The sequence below is a fragment of the Mycena indigotica genome, assembly GCF_014461135.1.
Source record: "Mycena indigotica strain 171206Taipei chromosome Unknown Mind.scaff0004, whole genome shotgun sequence".
Classification (NCBI taxonomy): Eukaryota; Fungi; Basidiomycota; class Agaricomycetes; order Agaricales; family Mycenaceae; genus Mycena; species Mycena indigotica.
Genome location: NW_023503003.1, coordinates 3,450,581 through 3,469,888, shown reverse-complemented (window position 1 = coordinate 3,469,888; position 19,308 = coordinate 3,450,581). Strand labels below are relative to the sequence as shown.

At 49.7% G+C, this 19,308-nt stretch overlaps 10 protein-coding genes across 10 annotated transcripts; 5 read left to right on the top strand and 5 right to left on the bottom strand.

The window, feature by feature from the left end:
• Positions 1-106: 106 nt before the first annotated feature.
• MIND_00498000 (Aldo-ket-red domain-containing protein) lies at positions 107-1,655 on the bottom strand (the record flags this gene model as incomplete). The annotated part of the gene is made up of 13 exons (XM_037361776.1): positions 107-154; positions 207-367; positions 420-534; positions 590-725; positions 776-962; positions 1,007-1,082; positions 1,133-1,146; positions 1,190-1,305; positions 1,355-1,368; positions 1,421-1,444; positions 1,494-1,509; positions 1,555-1,568; positions 1,623-1,655. 13 exons carry the CDS (start codon positions 1,653-1,655, stop codon positions 107-109), a joined length of 954 nt encoding a protein of 317 aa, XP_037222068.1.
• Positions 1,656-1,718: 63 nt separating this feature from the next.
• Positions 1,719-3,060, top strand: MIND_00497900 (uncharacterized protein; the record flags this gene model as incomplete). Its single annotated transcript, XM_037361775.1, has 2 exons — positions 1,719-1,863; positions 1,913-3,060. The coding sequence occupies exons 1-2, from the start codon at positions 1,845-1,847 to the stop codon at positions 3,058-3,060; spliced, it is 1,167 nt and encodes a 388-aa protein (XP_037222067.1). The 5' UTR covers positions 1,719-1,844.
• A 96-nt stretch (positions 3,061-3,156) lies between these two features.
• On the top strand, positions 3,157-4,591 carry MIND_00497800 (Ketopantoate reductase-like protein; the record flags this gene model as incomplete). Its single annotated transcript, XM_037361774.1, has 9 exons — positions 3,157-3,256; positions 3,312-3,339; positions 3,386-3,511; positions 3,561-3,602; positions 3,652-3,759; positions 3,806-3,902; positions 3,949-4,231; positions 4,282-4,394; positions 4,439-4,591. 9 exons carry the CDS (start codon positions 3,157-3,159, stop codon positions 4,589-4,591), a joined length of 1,050 nt encoding a protein of 349 aa, XP_037222066.1.
• Positions 4,592-4,614: 23 nt separating this feature from the next.
• MIND_00497700 (uncharacterized protein) lies at positions 4,615-5,349 on the bottom strand (the record flags this gene model as incomplete). The annotated part of the gene is made up of 4 exons (XM_037361773.1): positions 4,615-4,759; positions 4,814-5,080; positions 5,134-5,208; positions 5,258-5,349. 4 exons carry the CDS (start codon positions 5,347-5,349, stop codon positions 4,615-4,617), a joined length of 579 nt encoding a protein of 192 aa, XP_037222065.1.
• Positions 4,888-5,495, top strand: MIND_00497600 (uncharacterized protein; the record flags this gene model as incomplete). The annotated part of the gene is made up of 4 exons (XM_037361772.1): positions 4,888-5,029; positions 5,068-5,201; positions 5,270-5,381; positions 5,431-5,495. 4 exons carry the CDS (start codon positions 4,888-4,890, stop codon positions 5,493-5,495), a joined length of 453 nt encoding a protein of 150 aa, XP_037222064.1.
• A 112-nt stretch (positions 5,496-5,607) lies between these two features.
• On the bottom strand, positions 5,608-7,687 carry MIND_00497500 (uncharacterized protein; the record flags this gene model as incomplete). The annotated part of the gene is made up of 14 exons (XM_037361771.1): positions 5,608-5,684; positions 5,739-5,824; positions 5,878-6,067; positions 6,114-6,183; positions 6,231-6,368; positions 6,438-6,467; positions 6,514-6,536; positions 6,582-6,711; positions 6,760-6,789; positions 6,840-6,874; positions 6,921-7,032; positions 7,080-7,270; positions 7,329-7,382; positions 7,432-7,687. 14 exons carry the CDS (start codon positions 7,685-7,687, stop codon positions 5,608-5,610), a joined length of 1,422 nt encoding a protein of 473 aa, XP_037222063.1.
• Positions 7,688-8,014: 327 nt separating this feature from the next.
• Positions 8,015-10,230, bottom strand: MIND_00497400 (TBC1 domain family member 14; the record flags this gene model as incomplete). Its single annotated transcript, XM_037361770.1, has 10 exons — positions 8,015-8,044; positions 8,096-8,246; positions 8,294-8,519; positions 8,568-8,605; positions 8,655-8,671; positions 8,715-9,058; positions 9,110-9,179; positions 9,228-9,373; positions 9,422-9,460; positions 9,513-10,230. The coding sequence occupies 10 exons, from the start codon at positions 10,228-10,230 to the stop codon at positions 8,015-8,017; spliced, it is 1,779 nt and encodes a 592-aa protein (XP_037222062.1).
• Positions 10,231-10,279: 49 nt separating this feature from the next.
• On the top strand, positions 10,280-13,977 carry MIND_00497300 (Gamma-tubulin RING complex protein; the record flags this gene model as incomplete). The annotated part of the gene is made up of 7 exons (XM_037361769.1): positions 10,280-10,546; positions 10,594-11,067; positions 11,116-12,285; positions 12,339-12,536; positions 12,773-12,869; positions 12,917-13,499; positions 13,551-13,977. The coding sequence occupies 7 exons, from the start codon at positions 10,280-10,282 to the stop codon at positions 13,975-13,977; spliced, it is 3,216 nt and encodes a 1,071-aa protein (XP_037222061.1).
• Positions 13,978-14,053: 76 nt separating this feature from the next.
• MIND_00497200 (uncharacterized protein) lies at positions 14,054-18,249 on the bottom strand (the record flags this gene model as incomplete). Its single annotated transcript, XM_037361768.1, has 10 exons — positions 14,054-14,133; positions 14,186-15,437; positions 15,485-15,598; positions 15,645-15,728; positions 15,778-15,854; positions 15,906-16,491; positions 16,538-17,603; positions 17,650-17,806; positions 17,855-17,919; positions 17,969-18,249. The coding sequence occupies 10 exons, from the start codon at positions 18,247-18,249 to the stop codon at positions 14,054-14,056; spliced, it is 3,762 nt and encodes a 1,253-aa protein (XP_037222060.1).
• Positions 18,250-18,293: 44 nt separating this feature from the next.
• On the top strand, positions 18,294-19,302 carry MIND_00497100 (uncharacterized protein; the record flags this gene model as incomplete). Its single annotated transcript, XM_037361767.1, has 6 exons — positions 18,294-18,325; positions 18,383-18,578; positions 18,632-18,748; positions 18,805-18,867; positions 18,913-19,156; positions 19,202-19,302. Exons 1-6 carry the CDS (start codon positions 18,309-18,311, stop codon positions 19,300-19,302), a joined length of 738 nt encoding a protein of 245 aa, XP_037222059.1. The 5' UTR covers positions 18,294-18,308.
• Positions 19,303-19,308: the final 6 nt, after the last annotated feature.

The following is a 19,308-nucleotide window of genomic DNA, read 5'->3' as shown; positions in this document are numbered from 1 at the left end:
GGACTCATCTCGAGTCTCGCAGCCACTGCGGCAAAGTACATTTTCGATTGTTCCAGAAGACATCTTACACTACGCATAACAATACATTTCACACTTTTCTTACTTCTCAAGCGAAAATCGCCATACGAGGGTCAATGTCAGCGGGATTGTTGAGCTAGAGGTTGGTTTAGTCGGTGATTGCACAACCAAGTAACTCTTTGACTCACGCGCAAGTTGAAGTTCAGGGCGCTGATTTCCTTCATCTCCTCAGCGCTGAGATCAAACGACAAGCAGTCAAGATTCTGAGCCAGACGTGAGGGATTGTTGGACTTGGGTACAACGGCAATGTCCCGTTGCGTAGCCCAGCGAAGTAGAACCTGGGCCGTAGCTGTGGAAAATATCATCAGCTGTTCTGATATTTCGGCCAGTGTGAGACTTGCTTTTGTTGTGTTTGGTCGCTGCGGCGCTAACCACATCATGGTCCAACAGGCTCGGTGCACCTTGGTCCATAGAGAGTTCGATCCAACTCGCTGGTCCGAACGACGAGTAAGCTGTCTTTAAGTGGCATATGTGATTCGCTAGACGACAAAAGACCAAATGATGAACTTACAATGGCGAGCCCGACTTCCTTCGCATACTTGACCAGCGCCTCTTGGGTCAGGTAAGGATGAAGTTCAATTTGAAGAACTTGGGGCTTGATTCTGGCATAGCGAAGCATGTCAGCGATGAGGGAGCCTTGGAAGTTGCTATTTGACTTGAGAGCAAATTCAGATCACTTACAACAAGTAGGACAAACCTAATGCCAATATTCTTTGCAATTCCAACATCGACGAGTTCTTCCATAGATTGCCATGTCTCCTGGATGGGAGTGCCTTGCAAGGTCACGACTTTTTTCGCGGCATCCTGCCATTCTGGAGGATAACGCTCCGCTGGATCGACGTATTGCAAGGCGATTGGGAAATGAACCAAAAACAAATCGAAGTCTTGAAGGACCTGAGTATGATAACTTTTGATTCGATCCACGCACATTCGATTCCCCACAGTCCGAGTTGCATTTGGGCGATAGGTTTGACGTGTTCTTTGGCGTGGAAAGTGTTCCAAAGCTAAGATATTTTTGCAATCGGCGTCACCTGTGACGACGACGACGAATTACCTTGGAGGTAATGACTGAGGCGAGTGAGTAGGGTTTTCTCTCCAAAGTCAAACGCACATAGATCCTCCCGCTTGACAAGGCCTTCCGCTATGGCGCGTTTGACTCCTTCGCCAGCTTCCTTCTCGTTCCCGTAGTCGCCAGCACCATCGAGAAGGCGATAGCCAGCTTTGATTCTAGAGTGATTTTGAGCAAAAGCGCGTTGGGTGGTCCTGGAACTTCTACGCGTTGTAAACAGTCTAGCAATCAGTCGATTAGATGCAAGGCTTGGCTTATCAAAAGACACCCTACATCGGCGCAAGACGCTTTGGTGACCTGGTGCCAGTCTTATTACGAAGTACTCCAGTAATCGTCAAGATTTTACCTTCCACAACCCGAAACTTGGGCCTTCAATTGAATGCCATCGGATGTTGATTTCCACTCACCCGACAAGAGGCATCTATGGGCAATGATGAGGCTAATAACTGAGGCTATGGATTACAGATATGCAGACCTTTTGCCCAGTACGCTGGAGAACGACAGACATGATGGAGGCAAGCTCAGGCTGGAAATAAACTTTGTTGCCGTGACGTGTTGTGTGACAAACGTGCCCTTTGCACCAGCCCAGCGATCTCGAAATCTTCCACTTACGCGCTCGAATGACCTCGTAGCGTCTTGCACCGTATATAATAATAACCGCCTCGCAATCTCTATCCTACCTCTGCTACGAGGGGTTATGAAAATTTGTGTTGCTGGTACGCTGCTCGATGCTCCCAACCCTACTCTCTCTCTTATTTTTATCAGGTAACAATGCACTAGGTAGTCTCATCGCTCACCACATCCGTCTTGCAACACCTTCATCCCACTCTGTCACTCTCCTCCATCGAAATGAAATCGACGCTTTTGAAGCACCCACTGGTTTCTCCCTTCGAGCCCGAAATACCACCACCACCAGCTCTGGTATCGAAAACGACACCTTTAAGCCGACAAGAACAGCGGCGACGCCTATTGAGTCTCTCATTCTTGCCACGCGACCGTATTGGAGCGTGCGGGTATTGGAGCAGTTGGCGCCACGACTCGCGCCGCATTCTACCATTGTGCTTGTCCAAAATGGGCACGGATTGGCCATCTACGATCGAGCTATCAGGAAACTCTTCGCAGACCGCAACACGCGCCCCCACTTCATCTTCGCCAACACCACCCACACTGGCTATTTTGAGCCAGGTAGACCGCGTATTCTTCACCATACAAACGTCGGCACACTCCAATTTGGGATTGCCCGAGACCCATCGGGACGTAACTTCGAGGCCAGCCTCTCCAGTGCCAGCTCGGACACTCCCGTTCACGACCGAACTCTTCGCCTTTCAGACGTGGCAGCGTCCGCCAATGACGACCAGTTTCTCCGATATCGCAGCCTACGTAATACGATCGCCGCTATGCTTCTCTCAGAGTCTCTCAATACGTCTTGGAAGCCAGTACAACACATACAATGGGCACTCCGAAGCAACCTCGTGTCCAACTCAATCATCCAACCACTCTCCTCCATCATCGGTTGCCCGACCCGCGAGATATTCCAGCAAGCCAGCGCCGTCAACATTGCTCGACGAATATGTGTCGAAGCAACAAGGGTTTTCAAGCAGGAACACCAGCTGATGGCTAAGAAATCCATTGTGGAGGACATTGATGGTCGGCTCATAGGTGTAGGCAGACTTCCCGCAATGTTAGACGAGGGTCGTCTGTTGGGAGACTGCCTGAAGTATGCCGAGGAATCAATATATGAAGCTGACATGCTCAAGTCAATGCGACATCATCGACCGCCAGAGGTTAGCTACCTGAACGGATACCTGCTTCTCATGGGCAAGACCTATGGCATCCAAATGCCTACAACCGCTGCAGTGGCAGATCTGGTCCGGTTACGCTACCACATACCGCTAGACAACATATCGACCTAATGTACAACCAAATGTGACTACTTTTAGTATATATAGCCCTCACCTCTGTCCTTGACGTGGACTGATTCTAATATTAGAAAGCTTGATCGTCATGTCATGGCTAACAGCTGCGCTGACGGTAGCTTTACTGAGAGCAACCCGGATATTGCAGGAATTGGTGTTAGGTCGAGCTTTTATGCTCAAGCGTTCCTGTTAGGTTCGTTGTGTGTTCTTGTTATGTAATGAACCGATCTTTAACTTGAACCACTCAGTGATATTGGTGGATCGTTCATGGCAAGAGTACGGCCGCTTCTATCTACGCATGCCTTTATTCAACAAAGCTCAGTGCGCCAATAGCGCTGTGGACCTTTATCGCCACTAGTTTCGGTCTTACTGTTGCCACAATCGTCCAGTACACATCTCGTCCTCAACTTACCCTCTTTCAAGCCCTGCAAGTCTCGAATCTCGTTTGGTTTGACCAAGCTTGTGCTCTGTGTACATTCCTGTAATCCAATGACTAGGCTAGCGAATTTTGGGACTTTTGTGGCGCTCGCTAGCTATAGGTACATAATGCTTTGCTCGCTGTCATTTTTCTCTCAGCCTATTCTCAAGTCGGCAGAAAGCGGAGAGTCGCAAGCAATCTCATCTTTTCAACTACAACGTCAAGTTTGGAGCATGTGCCCAAACCTTGCTGTCGATGGCGTTGACTCTATTTATGTGGTAAGTTCGAATCTGACTTGAATTTCTAATGTTCATACGAATTTAGGGCCAAAGTCGATACGTTCGGCGCAATGCCTGAATGCTCTCATCTGGTCAACTACATGGTGTTTGCGTTCAAGGCGCCAGCCCTTGGGTCGGGTCGGGTGCGCTGCTCTCTTCAAGTTCTTAACGTCCTCAAATAAAGCACAGATAATTGGACTTACGGCGTCGTCCCTTCTTGCGGCGGCCTACATTAGCGTCACATTCCACGAACTGCGACTGTACCACAAGAAGAAACGGAATTCAAACGATGCAGAAACAGTCACGCCGCCTTCTCCGCTTCCGACCAACTCGCCACTTCCGCGAGCTCTCACTTTTGCGAGCTCAACATCACGCCGAGTCTCCAATGACGATGTCCTGCCGCGGACCAGCAGACGCCGCCCGCGACGACGTCGATGGTCGCATGCGAGCCAGATTGACCCGATGCTGATAGGCAAATCATCCAACCTCTCCAACGGTATCCTTAACTCAGCTGTTTTCCAGGCATATTGCTCTGTCAAATGGCTGTCTTCATTTACTTTGTGGTATCCAGCGAGCTGTTGTTGAGCTACAACGCCGGGGCCTCGACATCCGTCCGCCAATGGGGCTTCGGTCAAGTAAGCACGGTCTTTCTGGTGTTAATGCACACTGATACAAGTAGATCTTGGCGCTCATTGTTGTTTTACCCTCTGCACTTTCCGTGGTCGGCGCCTTCAAGGCTCACGGGCTGGGTCGTTTATCGAAGAGAAAGAAAATTCGTGTGTCGCGGAGGAGTAAACATGCAGATCGTACAAGGAGTTCGAAGACAGTTTAGCTTGCTACTGAGCAGTGAAATATTTAATTGGCTTGTATGGGAACATAAAACGGACTAGCTAATGCATAGTCGCGACTAACGTAGGCGGGAAGGGTCGTCACTCGCTGTCCTGCGCTGGTATCTTCGTGCAAAACCGGGACGCGACCAAAAGCTTGACGGGCAACGAAACTTGGAAAGTGGGTCACGAAGGAGTTTGGAAGAAAAAAAGAGAGGATAACACACTATCGTTCGGCCCAAGGCGTGCGAGTGGCGGTATCAGTACTGAACGGTCGGCTTTGCGCATTGGAAAGGAAGGTATGGACTGGACCGGGACCGCCGTAAACTCCATCAGTGACAAGATTGGGCGATCGACGGCGAAGTTCATTCCAAATTGCTTTGCCTTGCACCGTCTGGCCTGCAAGCTGCCCGACGCGGCCACCGCCAAGCGAGACCTCCAGCGTGAGCACTTTGAACACATCTGCTGCCGTTTCGAGCAGCTGACGACGACCCCTATCCACCTGTGTTTAGATCCATGGATGTCATTGAGGTCCAAAAATACGAACGTTACTCGCAGGAAAATTGTGAGGAGTTTGATCTTCATGAGAACCTGTGCCGATGTGGAGCCCTTGAGGTATTTCCTAGCGTTGCCTCGTTCAAGATAACCTCAGGACAGTCGGGGAGACTCACCACACGATATAGGCACTCAGCACCTCCTCAATGGCCACGAGGTCCCCATTACATTGGTCGAGATATTTGACGACTTGGGATTGTCCTAGCATGAGTGTTGGAAGAAAGCCATGGAAAGAACGCCGTATCGTGGAGCGCGCTTAAAAATACCTAGGCTGATTAATTTTTTGAAGGTCCGAGTCGCGTCAAAGTTGCGTCACGGTCACGTGAGATTGCCTGTTTCTTCCAATCGCCCTAGATGTTCGAGAACAAACGAATGGATAGCATTACAAAGACTATATAGCAGTGTGCGTATAGATATGTACAGATGAGTCTCTCCCAAATGCCCAAAGATAGCGCTCCAACCGAAATCAGTGATCGTCAGCGTCTTTTGTCCCCCATTTGACAAGTCTATGGGGCCCATTACTCCAATCCTCCACTCTGCGCGCTACGAGGATGGTTGTTCAGTCCGCTCCCGAGAATAGAAAAAGGCTCTATTTACCTGCAATGATGGACATGGTCGACCTGTCCGTTCCAACAAACCCTACTCCTCGTGATTGGATCACAGCATCAATGAGAACAGGATACCTGGAAAGATGTCAAGCGGACGAGCGACAAAAACCATGATCATCTCAACGCACCATTCGCCGTAATGTTCCTTCGTGTCTGTGTGGTCGGGCGAAAACCACCCTTGCTTAGCTACATCGTGCCACCATTCCGGACTGCGCTCGTCGCTAGTGACCAAGACGTGTGGTACAATCATGCCCGTTCGTTTTGTGATTTCGTCTTGGACTTCGCGAACGCGACGCTCAATGACACTGAGAGGTGCGACTGTCGCTGTGTTAGATAAAGGCAGATGAGTGGATGGCGGGCTAACAGCATTCATCGATCGGCACGTCGTTGCACCAGACTTTGAAATCAAGGCGGCGAATGTGAAGCGAGATGAACTGAGAAATGTGTCAGGCTTGAATAGTGTCAATGAGTTGCTCCTCACAGGAGGGATTGATGAGTCGTCTGCAACACCCAGAGCCTTGCGAATATATTCGTCCGCAATCTTCTCGAGAGTGGGTGTCCAATGCATATGAGTGCCAACATATCGCCAAGCGGGACTGCATTGTGATAAGGAATCAAGCTGAAAACTGCCAACATTGTTCGTACCTCTGAAATGCGGTCAAACAGAATATCAAGCAGTAGGACTGACACTCACATAGTCGTATTCCATTTCAAAGGGCTGGCACGCATTAAGCGATCATAGGACTCTGGGAGAAAGTGCTTACTTGGTGTGCCGACACGTAGTATACTAGAACAAGTGAGACGACAACTCAACTCAGTTGCTTGGACATACGATAATCATAGCATAAAAGATGCTCGTCCGGGGGAAGGGAAACATTGTGTTTGGGAGATGGTAGTGGGGGGACCAAGCTCGCTTTACGAGTCGTGGGAAAGGCCAAAGTTGCAAGCGACCAGAAGGTGACCTATCGAAGTGAGCAGGCATATCCGAGTCTGAAGTGTCATGGGCATACATGTTGATCATGTTCATAGTTCGGAATCATCTGGAGAAGTTTGTTGGTCTCGTAATCTAATCAGCCTTGAAAACACAAACCTTGATCCACTCGGGAGTTTTGGTGTAGGAAATGTCTGCTCGTGTTAGAAGGATTCGGTAAACCGTAAAGAGCAAGCGCACCAAGGTTAAGGTCATCTGGAATTCGACTCCGCCGGGGAAAGGCTTCTCGATACTGCACGGACTCCCATACATTCCAACAACCAATATCGTCGATCTCGGTGCTATTGATGTCCTAGCAATGATAAGCCAGTTATTCGAGGAAACTGGACAGTCAGTCACCTTGACATCTCTCCACTCTAACACAGATTTTCCGATTTCATTTCGCAGTCGGGGGACGTCAAAGACCTCCCCAAATGGAATGGGAGGGACATGACCTCCAACATGGGACGGAATAAACATTGGCACGATTGGTATGCGGTCCGTTATTAAGCCAAGGTATATGAGGTTGATGTAAGTGTAAACGTCGTTCGCTAATCCCAAAGTATGAGCATTCAACTTGGAGAGAAGACAAAATAAAAGAGCACGTACTCCATCCAGCTGATAGCCAGGAGGTGATATACTTGTGTTGGGGTAGCAAGTTGTCTGTGGCGTATGGGTTGAGAAGCGGAAGCCACAATGGACGTAAACCTACCTCGGAAGGACGCTGTTGGGGATCCGTGTAGGGTGTGTTTGGGACCAAGTGGGTCAATGTCCTTAGCTGGAGTAACAATGGCCTCAGCGGATTGTGACGGTGGTGGTGGTGGGGTAGCCAGAGTGTCAGTAGACTGGACTGGTGCATGTTCTGACAACATGACCAAGAGGGCGATTAGAACTAAGACAAGACATGCAGCAAAAAGACCGCGTCGTCGCAGAAGGAGCGCGTAAGGACCGAAGGTGTCTGGCCCCATGCATATAAAAAAGAGAGAAGGAGGACGACCACGAGCATCCTTAGTGACAGATTCTGGGACTCCCAATGTCATGATCGCCGAGGCGACGACAGTTGATCCGTGTTTCGAGAGGCCCCCGACCAACGACTGGCAGCTCACAGGACAAGACTGAGGCCAAAGTCGTTCACAGCAAGTACTGTACGTCCAAAACTCCTAAAACTTTAGGATTATAATTGGGCACTCAGGAGCGACGGCTTGCTTATGAACCCGCACTATTACCAGCAAACATCAAACCCTAGGCTTAACCAATGCCCGCTGCACCCGAAAAAGTAGTAAAACATATCCATTCTACAGGTCAGGCAGCTCTCGCTGGATTAACTAGTAAACAAGGCGTGAGATTGAAAGCACCGCTAGAATTGATTGGCATACCCTCAACCAAGTGCTGTCCTTCCAGCTATCATGGATGCTGTCAATTCTCTCCCACAGCGTCTCCTCGTCTACCCCATATATCTCGTATTTGCCTCCATTCAACGAAACACCATCGCGTCGAGCGGCGTCTAAAGCAGCTTTATTCTCCCCTCTGTCCCCATAGACTCAGCAACAATCTCTTGCTATTGTGGGACCCACCGTAGCAGCTCCAGCAATTCCGTCCGGTCGGGAAAGAACAATCGAGGCTCGAGAACTGCGAGCATGCCTAGCGCGGCGCGGTACAAGAACGAGTCCCCTTCAAGGAGAAGAACATCCCATATTCGAGCGCAGGCTTCGAAAGGGAGGTGATCAAGGAAGAGAGGAATCAACCATTGGGGTAAATACGATGAGGGTGTGATGAGATGTTGCTTGAAATTAAAGTAGACTGGTCTTCGGAATCAGCAAGCAAATGACGGACGAGTTCATATCGTACTTTTTGGCATTCCATCCGCTAACAGTGTGTCGAATATTCTAACCAGTCGTCAACAAAAGGATTCAGCACTAAATCCTTGAGGCAAACCTATAGTAAGCATTCACCTGATGGACGTCAGTGACTTGGAGAAACAATTATCGAGCGAACATCATCTTTAGCTCCTTCTCCCCCAAAGAAACTTCGGAGGCAATGACGTTCAAGGAGATTCCGCATAACGATGAACCCTCGTTGCGGTGCCATGTTGAGTAAGAGCATCGCTGCAATTCTTGCAGCTCCAGGAGTATAACCGAGGCCTTCGTCACTGCGTGAGACTACCCATGCGGTCAACATGTCTTTCAAATCTTGATGAAGGGGCCCCGTTTGAGCGTCAAATATGTGCAGTGCAGGTAGCGTTGTGGATATGTCTTGTTCGATAAGTGCGAGAGTGGCAGATGGGAAAGCGCCGGAGCTCATGGCTCGTCTTGAACGCGTCAAACACGCCCGATAATTGTCTAATATAACTGTTGGCAATGGAAAAAAATATGATTCAGCTGGTTCCGCACCCTTGTTCAACGCTAATGGGTTACCGACCGCGTTTTCCCACATCGAGGCTCGTAATTTGCTAGGGATGCCCTATGAGCGTCTCGATAAGTTTTCAAGAAGAAGTGCAGGGAAGATTACCTGCCACCACAGCTTACGAAGAGTGGGATTTTTGTGCACTGCTTTCCAGTTAGGAACAATCTCCTTCTCCCAGATCGGAAGGGAGTCCTCGATTCTCTTTTCGCGAGCTGATCGACGATCCTGGAGAGCTTGTCTTCGTTTCTCAGCTAGTATTTATTGGTTTTTCTAGTTCGATGAAGGCAAACAAAACACACCTGCTGCTCGACTCTGCTTCATGATACCTGCCCATTCAGCTGGTCGAAATAAGAACAAGGATTTGTGAAACGGCGAGTAGAACTGACGTACTCAAATGTTTCTCGTCTTCCTTTCGCGGCTTTGGCGGTAAGTAGTGGGGTCGAGTCCTGCTCATCACCTTTTCCAATGCACTTGGACCAGCGGAACGGATTGTACGATGGGCGGGTTTTTTGGGAGACAGAGGCATCGGAATCGGGGGTGGGGTTCTAGGTGGACTAGAGTTCGGTGGTTGAGGAGGGGGGGAAGATGACTTGGATGAGCTCGCCACGCTCTGCGCAAGGTCAAGATTTGATGCTTGTGCCGATGCTGGCTGCGGGGGTGACGAGGTGTTCGAGGAAACGCTCCCAGCCGCCGAGGACACCGAAAGTGTTACTCGATGAGCTGGCGGTTGCGAAACATCAATAATGACGCTGGGATATGGTGTAAGTGGGGGTGAGGCTGGTTCAGAGTTGGCTTGTTCCGGACTCGGCTCTGACTGCTCTTCTGGTGTTGATTCCGACAGAGAAATTTGGGAGAATTGTCCCTCCCCGTCGTCTTCATCTACGCCATGATTCTGGGGTGGAGTTACAGAACGTGAAGGGCCGTTTATGTCAAGGGTTGAGACGGAATCATCGGGGTCAATTGATGGTGCTTCAGTTGTTTCTTCTACACCCCAAGACGGTTCTTGGGTAGCCATATCACGCCGTATTGCATCAGCATTGAAGGTAAAATCCTCGTCCCCATCGCCGAAAGCGTCGTCAAGATCGAGTGTCGAGGAAGAAGTAAGCATGGATTGGGCATGTGACCGAGATCATCGTGTTTCCGTCCGACGACATTGAATGCTTTCCGAAGTATTTTTGGTGCTTGCGGGCCACGAAAGCGCTTTGTTCATTGGCTCGACATTAAATCCCAGATATTCATCACTCCAAATTCATCCTGGCGAACAACAATGTCTCGAATCTCTAGCACAACTCGGCTCACGCTATCGTAAACTTATAGCCTCATGCAAGTCCCAATCGCGCTCTTCGTCAAGATATATTTGCGCTGCAGTATCAGCCACCATGTCTGTTCTCAGCGAATATCAGTCTCTCGTTGTTGCCACTGAGGTGAGCTTATAGTCGAATTCACTTCAACATATCGTGACTCTTACGAGGCTAAAGTCCTTTCAAGAGATTCGAACCTTGTTGCGAGCGCCTCATTTGTTCCCCTTTCCGCCATCCGATCCGTGTTTGCAGAATGGGATGCCCCACTCGCCAGCCTTGTTTCGCTAATGGACCAGTTAGAGGCTGAAACCTGGAACCCTGGCCCGCTTATCGACATGCTTCTCACTCGGGCACAGACTGGTGTCCACAGAGTCGCAGAGATTATGTCTCGCTTGGCTGTCTCCGTTCAAAACATATGGACAACACAAATAACCGCTTTCATGGTCCATGGAACCCTCTCCCAAACAGACGCTCTTGCGACGACAAATTACGTGCTTCGTGATGGCTCAATGCCCGCATGTGTATCTGAGCAGTCAAGAGACTCGATTGCCTATGTAGGCCGAGCCATTGCAACGGTTAAAGCAGCCCAATGGCAGAAACAACTACCACGTCGTCTTGCCAATGAACATACGCAACTACTCCAAGTATATTTCTTCTTCAGCTCGCAATAAACTCAACTGAGAATCTAATAGAATGTTTTGCCAGAAGACAACGAGTTCGATCAAGTCATTTCCCAAATCAGAACAGATGTCAGTGAATGGTTGTGGACCAATGTTCTTACTCGACAAGACGTTGAAGAAGCTCTCGATTCACTCGGGAACTACTTTCTGCTACGCAATGGGGAGTTTGCACAGTCAGTGATACGCGAAATCGAACGCCTCAAGCTCTCTCGATTGACTATGCGATCTGGACCTGCCTCAATCATCCGTGAACAGGATCTCAACCTCGCGTTACTTCGAGCATCCCTTGGCACCACCGCTCAGCACGACCCGAAATTATCACTCCTGCAGTTTTCTCTTCCCGCTGGTCCACTACGACCTCTTTTACCTTCGTTGAGTCACACAGAATATCCCAAGCCAACATCTGTGTCGGCGAGTTACATCTCCCCAGATCCTTCTTTGTTTAGTTTCAGCTCCCATCTCCTCGGTTCAACGCCGTTGACGCTGACCTACAAAGTATCTTGGCCATTAGACCTCTTTTTACACAAATCTGATCTTGCGATATACGCTACTCTATTTTCCTACCTTTCCGCACTCAGAAAAACTCACATGCGAGTTCATACTTGCTGGACCTCACTGTCGAATGCACAACGAGCTAGAAGGCGATGGACTGGCCTGGGCGAAGGCGGTACCGATGAAGACTTACAAGTCCGACACAGCCTACTGCGATGTGGATGGGGCGTCGTTCGTGATATGGGATGGTTTCTGGATACCTTGTCTGGGTATTTGCAGAATGATGTAATCGACCTGGAGTTCAGAAAGCTGAAAGGGCTGTTTGGCGACGCTGGAAGCAGCATGACTCCTTCCGGAAGCTTACAGTCTATGCCGTCTGGGCCATTACCAGTGGGTGTAAGCGCTACCAGTCTTGCATCAACTGGGTCACAACTGGATTTTACGACACTGCGTGCAATCCATTCAGGATATTTAGAACGGCTTCTAAACGGTTGTCTTTTGACCAATACCGGCCTGACATCCCTTCTACAATCCATTCTAGAAGTATGCGAGCGCTTTGTAGCCCAGGTGGAACGTTGGGGAGGTGATGTGCTACCAGCGTTGTTGTTCGAAGGGAGCCTGAGAGGAGGCGACGAAGAGATTGGAGCAACTGTGAAGGAACGGGCTGGCGTCGTTGCTGAAATCAACGAGGTGCGTCTTACATAGCAGAAACACGGAATCAGGATTTCACCACGCAGTCGTAGGCATTACAGGATTTACTGGAATCGTTTTACGAGCAGCTTTCACAGTCGACATCTCAGACCTTTTCAACTGCTGGTGCTGATGCCTCCAAGTCCGTCCTTATAAACGCCAGTCTTGCCAACCACACAATGGGCGGCTTGAAGGCAGTCGCCAGTGACATGCGATTGCCGGAACGTTTGCTGCTTCGAATGGATTTCAATGTGAGTTGGACGATTGTGAATTGGGGTTTAGCTCAAAATCCTGTGCAGGGCTTATTCTCAAAGGGACAACGGAGGAGCCGAAAGACAGGAAGGGGAGTGCTTGCAGAGGGCGGCCTTTAGGTGTTAAGCGGGAATTAAAATTTTGATCACATGACGCTGATTGCCGAATAATATTCGTACATGAGTGCGAGGAGCTCTACTGTGAGGCGACTTTCGGGAGTTATCCACCATCTCAGAATGGCCTCACGTTGGTCCATCGCGCAACTTCACCACAGCTCACCAAACAGCTAACAGAATACACTCCTCGTCTCATCGGCGCCCCCCATACGCTTGGTGAGCAACCTGTTGACGTGGTCGTCGCTGTGGTCATTCTGCAACAGAACATCGGGCCTACATCGAACAGAATGGCTCAGTTGTTTCGCCTTTCCACGACATTCCTCTCTTCGCCGACCAGAACAATGGCATTTTTAACATGATCGTTGAGGTTCCTCGCTGGACCAACGCCAAGATGGAGATTTCCAAGGAGGAGCCTTTCAACCCAATCAAGCAGGACACCAAGAAGGGCAGACTCCGGTTCGTTCGCAACTGCTTCCCCCACCATGGCTACATCTGGAACTACGGAGCCTTCCCTCAGGCAAGTGACGCGATTTCTTTTCAGCGCCTGCTAACAACGTCATTTTCTTTTCAGACCTGGGAGGACCCATCGCAGGCAAACGCAGAGACCAAGGCGAAGGGCGACAACGATCCTCTCGATGTCTGCGAAATCGGTGAACAGGTCGGCTATGTCGGGCAGGTCAAGCAGGTCAAGGTGCTTGGCATCATGGCACTTCTCGACGAAGGGGAGACAGACTGGAAGGTCATCGTTGTCGACGTCCAGGACCCACTTGCCTCCAAACTCAATGACATTGAGGATGTCGAACGCCATCTGCCTGGTCTCATCCGCGCTACCAACGAATGGTTCAGGTATGGTCGTGTGCCCTTCGTCAAGGCGCACTAATTTCTCACCATGAATAGAATCTACAAGATCCCCGACGGCAAGCCGGAAAACACCTTCGCTTTCTCTGGTGAAGCTAAGAACAAGAAATACGCCACGGAAATTATCCATGAATGCCATGAAGCCTGGCGCCGTTTGATCACCGGCGAATCGACTTCTCAAGACATCGCCATGTACTCCTCTTATCTTGAAAATGTGTCCAGACTAAATAATCTTTCCAGCGACAATATCACCATTAAGAACTCTCCTGGCTTCCTCCAGCGAGACCAACACAAGTATACTAGTCTTCCAGCTGACTCGAGAAAGCCCCCGGCACCAATCGACCCATCGGGTAATCGATTCCTCGTCTGCTTTGTGATGCTCTGCTCAACTTTGAACAGTGTCCAAATGGTGGTACATCTCGTCCGCACCCGTTTAGAGGGCCAGATGGCCATACAACCTTTGTAGTTTACGCGCAAAATCCAAATAAAACGGTTTTTTTTCGATGCGAAATATACTCGTACATTAACACTAAAATGCACCCTTACCACCGTTGCTTCTCTATGTTTTGGATGGGAGGGTATTGGCAGTAAGCATCGGAAATCGACGTCACTGTCCACGTTCCTGTGATAAACACGTTGAGCAACGGTTCAACACACTCCGTCTAATCACCGACCTTCTAATGCGGAGAATATCGAATACTCCTTTTGCCAGATGCGCGACACCGTATGTGTTTCAAGCACCTTTCCAGGCTTTCCGCCCTTCTTCTGGCTCGCCTCCGCACGCTGATAAGTAAAGGAAAAGGGAGGCTCTCCTACGAGCGTAAAAACGATCTCGGCTTGATCTCCCTCGTGAATGTCTTGATAGACCCGCTTGCCATGGCCAACTTGGGCAGATGGAAGAGGGTAGACAGTGGTTCTTAGGTCAGTGACTCCAGCCTTGCACTTTTGCTGGTGACGAATCGACGTCACTGTGAACTCGCCGGCCTGTTGCTGAATCAGAGAAAACGGCGAGGTCTTGGCTTCTTCGGAATACATCTTCCCGTTTATCGTATACCCAATTGTCCACGGTGGGATGCCTTCGAGCTGGAACTGCGAGACATCCCCCACGCAATAATGCTCCCGCCTGTCGACTGGTATGATCGCTGGTGTTTCCGCCACGTCAACCCATACGGATGTAGAAAGTGGGTCAAGTGGGGCATGTGCACAACCCGAGGCATCAGCGATAGATTCTAGCAGCACCAGATGCGGGCCGATGGTCTTGAATTCGTAGGAGGGCAGGTCTAATTTCCAGACGGAATCCCAGGTTTCAATGGTCATGCGTTCGACGTGGCTAGTCCCGTAATTCTTTATCGATAGTTGTAGTTGGAAAGGCGGAATTCCTTCAAGCACGACAAGACCGTCATTGGAGAAGTGATCTTGTGCCGAAAAGGAATCGTGAAGACAAAACGACATTCTGTCCCTTGACCGGAAACGAGCAGAGGGGCGCCGGTTTATCTGTTGCTCAAACAGAAGACGCTGGGACCGAGGTATGACCGCCGCTTTGTGTTTTGAAAGAGGGTACGCTGCATCTCCAACCTGTTTTACTTCATAATAAATGCGACCGGGGTTGGATGTAGTAAGAAGGAAGCGAGTCCTCGTTTGAATGCTGTTGAACGTGGGCTGGCCTAGCAATTTAGTCCCACCATTTTCGTTGTCCTGCGCAATGTTGTACATGAGTTCGAATGGGGGTTTGCCCTTGAGGTCGAGATCGACATGAGCAACATCATTTTCGCAAATGGGAGCTAGAATGAATGACCCATTGTAGGCCTCATATGTAGCAGCAGCAGCACTTTGGACAGACAGCTTGGCACCAGGCCGAGGAATCCAGTCCACTCGATACGTGGATGATTCTGTTATGACAGAGCCAGGGCATTGCGCATCAGAAACCTAGGAAGAAGGATAAAGTAGCTGATGGACGAAAGGGGTCTACTCACGTCGACAATACGGTACAGACCGTCCTCTGTGACTTGAAGTTGATCGTTGGGAGAATGAAGCAGAGCCGATTGCACCGTCTCACTCCCGTCTTTACGATATTTCAGTCGCCATGGCTAGATTCATGTCAATATTTGAAAAATCGACAAATAGTTGACTCACCCCTTCGCCTGTCAGACGCAGAGGTAAACTTGCTCGCTCGTGCTCGAGGATGATAACACTATCTCCATAGAATTTCGCTGTGGGCTGATAATAAAGTCACTAAGATTGAATCGTAAGAAGATTTTAAGCACACCTTGACTCTTCTGACTGTAACAGAAACCGCTTGCACAGATATTGGCCGCCTGCATTCATAAACATCTTCGACGCTGACTATACGAAGCTGTTAGCAACCGAGTTAGAGACTAAAAAAATGAGCCAGACCAAGGTCTACGTCAAAGCTGCCACCATGCTGGTCAATGCGTGTAGGTATGGGGATTTGAAGAGTCTTTCTTGCTGTCTTGATGTCCACGAATTGATGGGTTTCTGAGCCTGCGGAGCTGACAACACGAGCTTCGAGTTTCCATGGGCCGGTTCCTTGAAGCTCGACGTCGATGTCTACCATGTTCCCTGCACAGCTGCTGAGCGACTTTTTACCGGAGTTGGCAAAGCTTGCAGACGCTAGCGGGTGGATGGATTGGTCGATGCTCGGTCCGTTCAGTTCTACTCGCCGATAGTTCGAGTCCGAGATGTACGTGAATGCAAATGTGTAATGCCCGGCCTGAGATGGTTGAATGGCTAGTTCTCCTCTGGTTGTCGCAAATGTTTTCGCAATCTCACGTGCCGGTTCGTTATCTTTCCTGAGAGTGTAGTAAACTTGGAATGGAGGGACGCCATGGAGAACTAGTGATGCAGAAACACCGGTGTCTCCAGAGCATTCGTGGATTTTCTTCCATTCAATCTCAGCTATGGGTTTAGGCTTCTCAACAACAACACAAGTTTCGGGTGACAGCACGTGACCAGGGCACCACTGTAAATCTTTAGGATGTTGGCAATGAACGACAGTTGGAACTTACTTTGCCATGAACAGTTTTGATAGTGTATTCTCCCGGGGTATTGGCACGGAAATCAACTTCACGACGCGTGTCTTGAGTGGAAATTGTCTTCTTCCATGGATGAACGCGCCTCTCATCCGTTGGCTCTGTGGGTTTGAACGAGAGCTCAATATTCCAAGGCGCATCGAGAGGGTCAGCGTCTTTAGTCCCAATAGTGAGATGAGCTTCAGACCCAATCAACAGTGACGCTGGTGACGCTGGTCCACAATTCTTGAAGGAAAGAGTGGGAGTGCGCAGGACGCGAAGAGATCGAGTAGTTTTTGTGTCGGGCGCGGAAGGGTCAAGACTTGGTATCTCTAGGCGAACAGTGTTCCCTAGTGCATCGATTACTTCCTCCAATGCATAGAAATAAGTCCCGGCGGCATACAAGGACGCAGTGAGAGGAACTTTGAATGTCTGTGGCACCCCTTTCAATCCATTGTTGCCCTCTGTTAGTTCGGAATCAATGCCCTCAACGATAGAGTGTTCTGCTTTTTCGTTGATGACGCGGAACCACCGCAAGCTTAGCGGAGGCATGCCGCTAAGATCAATCGAAAGCTCCAAGTCTTGTCGTTGACCGGCACATAAAATCGGTGCAGTTGGCTGTTCAACAAACTCCGCTCGAGGACAAGGCACCACTGTAACTTCGGAAGGGATCGCTAACCGAGCCTCGATACCCGAAGAGTCGACAACCTGTTCAAGACGAACAGTTCCATACCGAGCTAGTTGAATATGGACCAGTGATTGGGTTTTTTGGAGGTTGGGTGAGGATTCAAGGATTGTCTCGGTCTCTATATCGTCGTATTCATCGTACTCGTCATCTCGGCGACGACCAGAGGAGAGCGGTGTTGACCGTGAGTTCTCTAGACGATTCTTTTCAATCGTATTGAGATCACGGGCAGTCAACTGGATGCTTTCAACTTTCGCTGAAGAGCCGGCAGTATAGCCCAAGGGGATGAGAGAATATCGAAGGGTAGAGATATCGGTATTGTTGAGCAATATGGGTATTAAAACAGATGCCTTGGGTTCTGCAAGGCAGAAAGTAGAACTATGGGAAGGGTCAGCCCAAAAAGCAAGATGGAAAGACTGCTCACTGGTGTGGATTGAGACGAGCAGTGCTGATTGGAGACATTCTGACAGTGTGTTCGCCCTTGAGATGCGCGTCGGATGCATGTCTTGACCCCACAAAGCCAAAAGAAACGGTGCTGAGGAGGGCTAACAACGTGAATGGTTCTGGAGTGGCAGCAAGGTCTGCATGGGAGTCAGTTTCACGCGTCAGGCCAGCTTTAAGCGACCCACCAGAGGCGTATGTCGGATCTCCACGTCCTCTTCCAAGGTTTAGACTTAGACCGCCAAACATGAGTCTTGACGCGTGTTTAAAAATTGGACACACGTAAGAATGAAAGAGCGCACCCGTCAAGAAAGATGCAAAGAAGTAGCTGACAGAACACAACGCTACGCGTATAGGTGAGACGCGGAATCCGCAATTGTGTGAGGGCCAGGCAAAATAAAATGTCGAAGATGAGCCATTTTCGACAAAGGTGGAGACTGTCGTCTTGAGAGATGTTGAACTGGACAAAGTCAAACAGTTTGACGGCTTGCCCCAAGAGCGCAATACTGAGTATGTATAGTCGTTGTGATGGCACGTCCAGCCAATCTTGCGGTATTAATGGTGGTCGTGGTGGGGAAGGCATACACACAAGATGGACTCGTCACGGTCACGCGCGCTAAATTCTACTCTTGTCCCTGCACCATGTCGATTCCTCCACTGTGAGACCACGTTTCGAGCACATGCGGTTATTCCTAAGCAAATTTCTTCCGCTCCAGACTCAAGATCGAGGGCGATTACGATGTTCTGTTGGAGATTTACACCCATAGCTCCCTTAAAGATGGTTCTATGCTCTACAACGAAGAGTACGGCGACGTTGATCGGCTGATACAGCGGGGCACAAGCACTCTCAACGATGGCCTCTATGAGCACTTCTTCAATAAACGCCCGCTATTGAATGTAGAGCAGATAGCTGTACGTGTGTGATCTTGTTCAGCTTGACTCCACACACAGACTCTTCGCTGCAGGACCATGTCTCGAAAGCGGTCACCCCAGATAAACTCAGAGAATGGTGTGTCTCATGGAATGTCAAATCAAAATTCCGGGCAGCGCCTGGGGCTTGCGACATTCTCGATTCCCCACCGGTAATCTATTGTCACCCGCTTTTCGCGAAATTGCGTTGAGAAAATATTCATTATAGGACATGGAAAGATTCCTTCAGGCTTACATAGGAGCTTTGCGTCTACGCAATCCTCAATACCAAGTACAAGCGTGGATCTCCAGTCTCGTCGACCCTGAAGCTCCTCAGCCGCTTGAATTACCGCCCCCTGTTCCACCTGCCCAATACCCTGGGCACACAGTGCAAAATAGTTACCCCCCAACGCAGAGTAATTACCCTCAGCCGCCTCAAGTTTCGGCCCCTACAGCCTCTGGTGGTATTACCCTCCAGAAGATCCACGAGGCTGCGGCAAAAAATGGTTGCGCAATGAGTTACGAGGCTCAACAAATATCTGGCCCAGCACACAATCCAACTTGGCAGGCTGTTGCAAAAAGTATAGTCTCTCTCTCTCTTTCCGATGAAATCTCATGCGTTCCAGTCGATGGAATTCCTTTCGGCGAAGCAACTGCAAAATCCCAGAAAGCGGCGAAAGAAGAGGCAGCTCGAAAGGCCTTCGTCGCCAAAGGATGGCGCGCATAGTCCAAT